At 56.8% G+C, this 9,009-nt stretch overlaps 1 protein-coding gene across 2 annotated transcripts; it reads left to right on the top strand.

The window, feature by feature from the left end:
* Positions 1–2,286: 2,286 nt before the first annotated feature.
* RLBP1 (retinaldehyde binding protein 1) lies at positions 2,287–7,419 on the top strand. 2 transcript variants are annotated; one of them, XM_027644595.1, is made up of 8 exons: positions 2,287–2,363; positions 3,253–3,296; positions 3,563–3,691; positions 3,978–4,179; positions 5,267–5,445; positions 6,061–6,219; positions 6,865–6,975; positions 7,086–7,419. In XM_027644595.1, exons 2-8 carry the CDS (start codon positions 3,285–3,287, stop codon positions 7,242–7,244), a joined length of 951 nt encoding a protein of 316 aa, XP_027500396.1. In that variant the 5' UTR covers positions 2,287–2,363; positions 3,253–3,284; the 3' UTR covers positions 7,245–7,419. The 2 variants fall into 2 exon arrangements, with proteins under 2 accessions (XP_027500396.1, XP_027500397.1); XM_027644596.1 differs by lacking the exon at positions 2,287–2,363 and having other exon boundaries at positions 3,238–3,296.
* Positions 7,420–9,009: the final 1,590 nt, after the last annotated feature.

Here is a 9,009-nt window from a genome sequence, read left to right as displayed (position 1 = left end):
CGCCCGGAAGCGCCCGCGCGTCACCCGGGAAACAGCTCCCGCCCCCGGCGCGCGCTTCCCTTCCCGCCCGGGCCGCCCGCGGGGACGCGGGTTCGAGTCCCGCGCGGCGCGGTGTCGCAGGATGGGTCAGGTGCGAAGGGACCGCAGTGGGGTCACCTGGCCCAGCTCCCCTGCTCAGGCTGGATGGTCCCAGGGCACATGGCACAGGATTGTGTCCAGACGGTTCTGGAACATCTCCAGCGAGGGAGACTCCACAACCTCTCTGGGCAATCTGTTCCCAGTGCACGATCACCCGCACAGCAAAGTTCATGGAGTTGAAGAAGTCTGGAGTGGGGTGCAGGCACGTGGGGTGCAGAGTGGGATGCTGGGTGACATGGGGTGCAGGCACGTGCGATGGGCAGCTGGGGGGGGCACTGAGGTGCTTGGCACAAAGTGCCCATTCAGGGCCACCCCGCATCACCAGCACCCGGCCCTGCGAGTGCCACCCACGTGGGGTGAGGATACATTCGAGTAAAAGCCCCTTAATTCCGGGGGGTGTGAGGGGTGGCCTTGGGCGTACCAGGAGGTTTAGCCCGCCTTTAAGCAGTGGGATTTAGCCAAAAGATCCGGTGCCAGCACATCGTGGGAGCTTTCACAAACCCCGTGCTCACGTGGAGTGGGAGCTGATGCTGCCGAGCAAGGGGAGCGGGTTTGCCCCAGGCCAGGGCCTGTGGGGAGGGGAATAAGTGGACCTGAGAGAGAGATCCCCTTAGGGCTCCATCACAACACTCCAGGGTAGGTCCCCATTGGGGCTGCCACCCCTTTCCTTGAGACCCCTTTTTCCAGGAGAAAGCACTCATGTGGTGATGCCAGGGGCTCTACATGTGCCTGCAAAACCACTTCATCTGTGATGAACATCATGACCAGGTTGCCCAGGTGGCCCAAGGATCACTCTGGTGCTCTCTGCCACTCCAATAGAGCACTGTTGGGTCTGTTTGGGAGCCCCTACACTGACAGTGTTCCCCCACTGTGCACTGTCTTGCCCACTGGGCTGCAGACAGAGGTCCAATGAGCTGTAGGAGGGAGCTGAGCCTTGCGCCATGGCTGATGTTGAAAGGGGGCAGGAGGGTTGAGGTTCTGAAGGGCAGTGCCCCAGTGCCTCTGGCTGTTGTGCCTCTGGCCATGGCAGCATCGCTCTGGGGTTTGGCACAAGTCCCAGTTTTCCATCAGCAGCACCCCCGCCTTTCATCTGGAGTCTCGTGCCTTCCTCCTCCCTCCCTCACACTGGGGTCTCAGCTCTGTTTGCAGGACATCCCTGTGTGGAACCCAAATCCGTAAATCCCAGAGGCATTACAAAACATGCCTTGTGTAAGCCACTTCAGGCCTGCTCTGGTGCTTAGCCCTGCCCCGCCACCTCCCCAAAATCCGCATCACTGTAAGAGCACAGCTGAGCTCCTCTCCTGGGCTTGAGCACAGCTCTATCCTCACCACATCCTCACCCAGCTCCCACAATCCTGGACCCAAAGAGTTAAGGCTACAAGGGCTCTCCTGCTCTATGCAGCTTCAGCGTACTGGGGCATCCCAGAAAAACTCATTTTGCCATCCCGTTGCACCCACATGTGGACTCACTGTGGTCCCTGCCACTTCCCAGGGCTCCCCTCCCTCACAGGTCTGTGCCATCACCCTGGAAATGAAATGGGTTCCAGTTCCCAAAGCTCCAAGCACTTGAGGATGTTGTAAAAATTCTGGCCATGTTTTTTTTATTGTAAAAGCTGAGAGGGGCCCCATATGGATGCTGGTTTGGGTGGCCTCACTGGGGAGGAGTTGGAGAGCCCCAGGACAGACCAGTCCCAGGAGCATCCTCTGTCACAGTCCTGTCCCTGCAGTTGGACTCTGCCCACACGGCCAAATCCACAGCAGGACTTTTCCAGAGCTTTTGGGGCAGAAGCTGGGGAAGAGACCTGTCCTGCTTTCCCCGGGTAGCAGGCTGGGATGGCAGGCTGCCCACCACCTGCCTCTGCCCCTGCCCCGCGCTAATGAGCAAGTTACACAACAAGGAGCTTTTATACTTTGTTAATCGGGTCCGGTATCCCAGCCCGCCTCTCCACGCACGCTCCCGCTGGCCGGCCGAGCCCGAGCTCCCTCCTTCCTTCTCCTCAGCTGCCTTTTGTAATGTTTTAATGGTTTTTTTTTGCCTGGGTTGTGCTGACTTAATTACAAAGCTGCAGTGAGTTGATGCCTTGTGACGGTCTAATCCCAACCCGGTGACTCTACAAAGCTTTCGCCCGGCTTTCTCACTGCTCCACTCTGGCCTCACCATCCCTGCGTCCACCTCGGCCCCGTGCACTGACCTTCTGTGGACAGTTCAGCTTTTCCTCTCCCTGGTGAGTATCCAGAACTCTTTCCACTGGAAAGGACTGCATTGAAGACTGTCATCCAGCCCTCACTTAACCTGGTACCTCCAGCGCTTGGATTGGTTTTACTGCCTGGAAAAAGGGAATGCCTGTCCCTTCCCCAGGAGCGGGAAGGAAAGAGAATGCCCTTGGGAGATGGTTGAGCCAAATGCTGGAGCCAAGCATCCCTCGCACAGCCTGAGCTCAGAGCTGGTCCTACAGCCTGGCACAGGGTGGGGGAGATGCTGGAGATAGGATGAAGGCAGTTCTTCTCCTCCCAAGGGATGGGAACAAGGTGTTTCACCAAGACTGCATTGGCAAGATGCCGAGAGGCTCATGGTCCAGCCTTGCAGCTGGTGGTGAGCTCTGGGCTGGAGCAGTTGGACTTGAGGGTGTGGGAAACTCTTTCGGGATAATTATTTATTTTGGGGATATTATTTATTTTGGTAGTAGAAACAAAAGGCAATAAAAGGATGAGTTGGCTGCCTGAACAAAGTTGGGTGCTCACCTCTGCCTGTGTGAAGGTGGTCTGAGACAGAACACTGCTGTGTGAGCTCAGGCTGTTGGGGGTCGCCATGAGATGTCCCCAACCTCCAGAGGAATGGTAGAGTGAGAAAAACATATGAAGGTATCAGATGATCAATACACATATTTTCAAGCTGCTTTTGCAAACATCTGTGGTGTTTCTCCAGGCTGCTCAGTCTCTGCAGGCAGGTAGAGAAACAGACAGTAAGTGATGGAGCTGAGGAGGGTTGGAGGTGTCCTCTGGGCATCCATCTCCTACCCCTGTCTGAGCAAGAGAGGCAGGGGATGGGGCATAGGAGCGCTGCAGAGATCGTTAGGATCACCAGCACTGCTGATTCCTCCTTCCCTCTCACAGTGTCCTGCAGCTGACAGAGGACAGAGGACAACATGTCTGCAGTTGTGAGTACTGCTCCCACACCGCCCCATCCTTTAGGCTCTCAGCATCCCCTCCTTGCAGTGCTGGGATGGGATTCACCCTGTGCATCCCCTGCCCCCTCAGCTGCTCTCAGCCTGCACTGGGGAGCCTGGGCAGCACACAGTCCATCCCCATCTCATTTCATCTTCTTGGGTCATGCATGGAGGCTCTCCCTGCCCCAGGACACTTGCAGTGGGGCAGGGAGCCGGGGGCTGGCTGGGGAGACCCCACATGCTCTCCTCACCCCCAGACGGGCACGTTCCGGATCGTCTCGGAGGAGGAGCAGGCCCTGCGCACCAAGCTGGAGCGCCTCACCACCAAGGACCATGGCCCCGTCTTCGGGAAGTGCGAGAAGATCCCCCCACACACCCTGCAGAAGGTGAGGGCGGCTGTGGGGAGCGCGGGGGCAGTTGCAGCCCAAGGCTTCTGCTCCTTCTCAGGGGCCAGAGGAGACCCTTGACCAGCTCTTACATTGGGGGATGCACTAACCTAACCCCAAAGTGACTCCAAGTAGGGGACTTGGGTGAGCCTGCCCTCCCTGTGCTGAGATGCTGCAAGGAGCTTGACTGTCCTCCCTTGGTTTTTGGGTGCCTAAATGACCTCCAGGGTGTTTTAGAATCTGTGTGGGGCATCACTGAGCTGGGTGCCCTCTCTGCTCCCCCCAGGCGAAGGATGAGCTGAACGAGACGGAGGAGCAGAGGGGGGTGGCGGTGAAGGCGCTGCGGGACCTGGTGCAGGAGCAGGCGAGCGGCGACGACGTTTGCAAGGCGGTGGCTGAGAAGGTGCAGGGGAAGGACGACTCCTTCCTGCTCCGCTTCATCCGCGCCCGCAAGTTCGATGTCCACAGGGCCTATGAGCTGCTGAAAGGTGGGGAGGGGTCCAGGGCTGTGATGTTGGGTGAGGGTGGGGTACATGTCCACCAGTAGCCCCCCAGCTCTGTGCTGGTGCCTCATAGGCTCCCGGCCTGGGCTGGGCTGGCAGAGCAGGACCCTGGCATGGAAAGGGGATGAAGAGAGAGGATAAATAGAAAAAGACAGGGCTGGGGGGCTCAGAAAGAGCTGGGATGGGGAAAGAAATAAGTGAGGGTGATGTCAGGTATCCTGCAACACCAGTGCAACGCCATTCCTTGCCAATTTACCAAACAAAATGGAAAAAAAATGCATTTGGTGGTAGCAGGATGTTTCATTTGTGCAGAAAACCCAGATGGTTTGGGCTGCATCCCCTTGAGATCCCTATGCCCTATACATGCCCTATACTCACCCCTCTGTACCCCTGTAAGGAGCCAGTCCTTCAACCCCCGATGCTTCTGTGCACAGTTCCTTGGGTGATTTAGCATCCCTGGGACACCTCAAGGGCTGGAGGCAGGCTGGAGGGCTTGGGGCACCCCATCCTCCACAGGGATGGATGGAGTGACCCATAGGGGTGGAGGAGAAGCAGGAGGGCAGCCTGGAGGGTGGCTGCCGGCTGGGACCTGCCTGGCTCCAGCTCTGCTCTTCTTTGTGTCAGCTTGGGAGATAATGAGTTGTAATTATCAGTGCTGGCTCACAAACGAGCTGTTTTGTTTGCCTGCATTTTCCCAGGACGAAATTCCTTATTCCTTATTTTGTGCCTGCAGGGTAGCAAGGGAGGGGAGCTGGGGGATGTCACCCAAACAGAGAGGAAGGAGAGAAGGGAAATGAGGGGAAAAATTACTTTATCTGCTTGTTGAGGTGTTGAAGAGAAGGCAGGTATGGGAAGCTCCCAGCAAGGGGAGGATAACACTGGGCATGCTGGGGCTGGTCTGCTGCTGCCCTCCCTTTGCTGGAGGAGTTCTGACCCATGTGGACCCCAGGCACAGCTCTGGGGATCAGGACTGACATCTCACTGTTGCCAGTCCATCCCATCTGTGGCAGCTTCCCCAGCTGCCGAGGCTGGGCAAGTAGCCCTTGTCCTCTCAATTTCTGCCTCTCCCCAGGCTACGTGAACTTCCGCCAGCAGTACCCTGAGCTCTTTGAGAACCTGAGCCCCGAGGCCGTGCGCAGCACCATCGAGGCCGGGTATCCCGGCATCCTGGCCAGCAGGGACAAGCATGGGCGGGTGGTGATGCTTTTCAACATTGAGAACTGGGATTACGAGGAGATCACCTTCGACGAGGTCAGTTCACCTCAGACACTGCTCCCAGAGCAGGGTGGGGTCCTGCTCCCGGACTGTTCCCGCTGGCAGGTCTGAGCACAGCATCCTTACACACACACGCATGAGTCCACACACATGTCCAGGTTGAAGCCAATCTGTAGCCCTCTGAATTTATCCTTTGGGGAAGCCTGTGAGAGCATGGCCCATCTGAAAGTGTTCCCCTTCCTTCCCCTCCAGTGCAGTGCAAGGTGCGGACCAAATTGGGGGTGTACATCCCCCAGCCCAGGTAACATGGGGTGAAGAAAGGCACCACGCCATTAAAACAAGGTCCTTCAGAAAGGAGGGATGTACAGGGCAGAGGAGGAAGCTGAGGCATGGGACATAGAAAGGGCTTCTTGGCAAAGAGGTCTCCAGGCACGTAACTCACAGCTTGCTCCTAACTTGAAAGGGAATGTGGTGGTGGCTGAGCATCCCCTGAAATGCCCTCCCTGCTCTGAAGTCCTGGGGCTGGCTGTGACAAGCAGACCCTGGCTAATACTCCATGGGACTCTTCCTGGGAACCCCCTGATTCCTACAGCAGGTTCCTATTGGAGACAAGACCTCATACAAGACCCTCCTGTCTCTCCTCTCCATTAGATCCTTCGTGCCTATTGTATTATCTTGGAGAAGCTGCTGGAAAATGAAGAGACCCAGATCAATGGGTTCTGCATTGTTGAGAACTTCAAGGGCTTCACCATGCAGCAGGCATCAGGGATCAAACCCTCTGAGCTCAAGAAGATGGTGGACATGCTACAGGTGAGGTGGCCAAGTCTGCGCCCAGCAGCGGCAGAGAGGGCCCTGGTGGAGCAGAGAGCTCAGGGAAGGGAGGCAGCAGGGTTTGGGATTGCCACCACAATGGCACAATGAGAAGGCATCATGGAGAGGCTGTTTCCCATCACCCCCTCCTTGCCTTGCCAGCTAATTGGCTTAATCCTTGCAAAATGGATCCTAATTTTCCCACCCCGTCTCCCTGCCCTCTCAAAAGTCTGACCAGAAGCAGTACCATCACTTACAACATCCTATGGAAGTCTGGAGGTCTTTCCTCACCAACCTCTCGGCCCAGCCCTACCCAGGCTGGATGGAGACTTACAGACACTTCAGGATTTCTGTCCTTGGACCAGAGGCCAAAGACTCAGCTCTCCCCAGGGAAGGAGGACAGCAGAGATGTGATCCTTCTCATGGAGTGGGAGCAATGAACTATCTAGGAGGCTCTTCAGCTTCCTGGTGCTCCTGGGACTGGGATGGCTGATCCTCTGGGTCAGAACACAAAGGGGCCATCAAACAGAGAAGGGGAGATTGGGCAAGGAGAGCTATGGCAATGCTGGGGTGACCACTGCTGCCTGCACAGAGCTGGGTGGACAGCACCATCTGTAACCATCTTGTCTCGGTTTGGGATCCTAGGACTCCTTCCCAGCACGGTTCAAGGCTGTCCACTTCATCCACCAGCCTTGGTACTTCACCACCACCTACAACGTGGTCAAACCATTCCTGAAGAGCAAACTGCTGGAGAGGGTGAGTGTGGGAAAGGGGCCTGGAGGCAAAGGCACATCCCTGGGTGAAACAGAGTGGTTGGGAAGAATGGCTCCAGTCCTCTGCTGAGAGTCACTCCCATCTCCCTCCAGGTCTTTGTGCACGGGGAGGAGCTGGAGTCCTTCTACCAGGAGATCGATGCTGACATCTTGCCAGCAGACTTTGGTGGCAACCTGCCCAAGTACGACGGCAAAGCAACTGCAGAGAAGCTCTTTGGGCCCCGCATCGAGTCTGAAGACACAGCTCTCTAAAGCAGGGGCCTGCTCCCCCTGCCCTGTACAGTAGCATCAGAGGTGGCCCCCTAACCCCAGCCACCTCCCTTCTGTAGCATTGGTCGAGTGACTGCTCGTGATGAGGCACTCTGGGCGTGTTGCTCCACGCCTGTCCCTCCCCTCCCCACTCCAGGCAGCGGGGCTGCCCGGCAGCTCTGTCCCTCCTGGGCAGAGCACCCTTCCCTTGGGAGCCAGCAGAGAAAGGAGGCCACCAGCCCCCTCCCACAGCATTCCCTGGAGCTGTGGGGGGAGGACAGGAGAGTGTCTGCTCTGGGGAGGAAGGGCTACAGCGAGAGAGAAATAAAGTGTTTAACAACAGAGCTTTGGGGTCCCTCGTGGTAAGGAACAGGGATGCAGCTTTTTGGGCACTGGCTGTGTTGGTGGTTTTAAGGAGGCCAGGAGCGTCAGCGTTTCGTAGGAGACCCCTGTCCCTCATCACTGACTACCCTTTGGCACAAGGACCAAGGAGCTGTCTGTCTCCATCCCCCCTGCATCCCAGATCAAGTCCCACCCCTGCCTGAGCAAGGACCCCCAATTCTTAGTCACCTGCTCTAACCAGGAAGGAGAAAACAGCCCAAAAGATGCAAAGAAAAACCCAATCAGGGGCCCAGGCAGAGCTGGTTGTGCCTAATTCCTACTCAGCCAGGCAGGCAGAGAGGAGGAACAGAGGCTGCAGCAGCCAGAGACTAGGAGATGGATTTCAAGCACAGAATAATGAAAGACAAGCAGAATGTACCCTCCTAAATCCTTCAAAAGCTGTTTGTCCTAGCACTGCATTGTGAGAGGGAGCTTAGTCAGGGAAGCTCAACCAAAAGCCAGGGTGGAGGGCAGAGGAGGGTCCTGGCCCAGTAAACAAGCTGTGCCTGATGCTAATTTGACCTTGCTAATGTGGAGTCAGTAGAACCTGGGTGGGGAGGAGGGAGGCAGAAGTAGCTGTCCAGGCAAGGCAGTCTGTTCTGGTCCATGAACCAGGCACCTCCTCCAAGGAGCCGATCAGATACCTGTTTCTAGACCATCTTCTCCCTGGGTCAGCAGTAGGGCTTGGGAGAGGAGCAAGTTACTCATCTTTCCCTGGGTTACCTCATCCCTCAGCCTGGTCCTGCAGTGTGCTCTGTCCCCCCTCCCATCTTCATCTTTCATCAGCCAGAACAGCCCTCCCCCCCAAAGCTGGCCGAGGTGGAGGGCACTGACAAGAGCCACATTCATCAGGGCACTGGCTCAGGCTCAAACCAAACAGGACATGGGCTCTGAAGCCACAGGGAGGATGGGGCCTGTCTGGCCAGAGGCCACTGGGGTTAAATCTGTTTGCTCCAGCCCCAGCAGCATGGTGAGGCCATGCATGGCAAGTCCCAGCCTGAGGCTGTGCCAACCTTGTGCGAGAGGCCAGAGGGAGAGCAAAAGGCACCTCTTGGCTTCATTTGACTCCTTATTGCATCTGGAGCCATCCCAAGGAAACCACGTGTGACAACTCTGCAACCATCAGGCCAGTGCAAACACAACAGCACAGCTTGCCTGGGAGTCAGAGCAATTGCATCTTGTGAAAACAGGAAAAGGAAACAAAAAGCAAACAACCCAACAAAACCATACAGACAGAAGCACCACACTGCTGCCTCGGGGACTTGGACAGTGACAGATTTTGTGAGGTCCCTGTGGCTGCTCACCACTGCTGGGACAGACTGTCAGCCAGTAGCTTGCTTTGACAGGGAGACAGAACAGCACAGCAAACAGAGCAGGGAGCAGTGAC

Source organism: Corapipo altera, unplaced genomic scaffold (assembly GCF_003945725.1).
Source record: "Corapipo altera isolate COAL_440 unplaced genomic scaffold, ASM394572v1 50, whole genome shotgun sequence".
NCBI lineage: Eukaryota > Metazoa > Chordata > Aves > Passeriformes > Pipridae > Corapipo > Corapipo altera.
The sequence above is the reverse complement of the archived record's forward strand: the minus strand, read 5'-3'. Positions and strand labels throughout refer to the sequence as shown.

Coding starts and splice junctions, on each gene's coding strand:
- RLBP1 (XM_027644595.1), top strand. Junction 6,220..6,864: donor AGATGGTGGACATGCTACAG/GTGAGGTGGCCA, acceptor TTGGGATCCTAG/GACTCCTTCCCAGCACGGTT. Junction 6,976..7,085: donor AGAGCAAACTGCTGGAGAGG/GTGAGTGTGGGA, acceptor ATCTCCCTCCAG/GTCTTTGTGCACGGGGAGGA.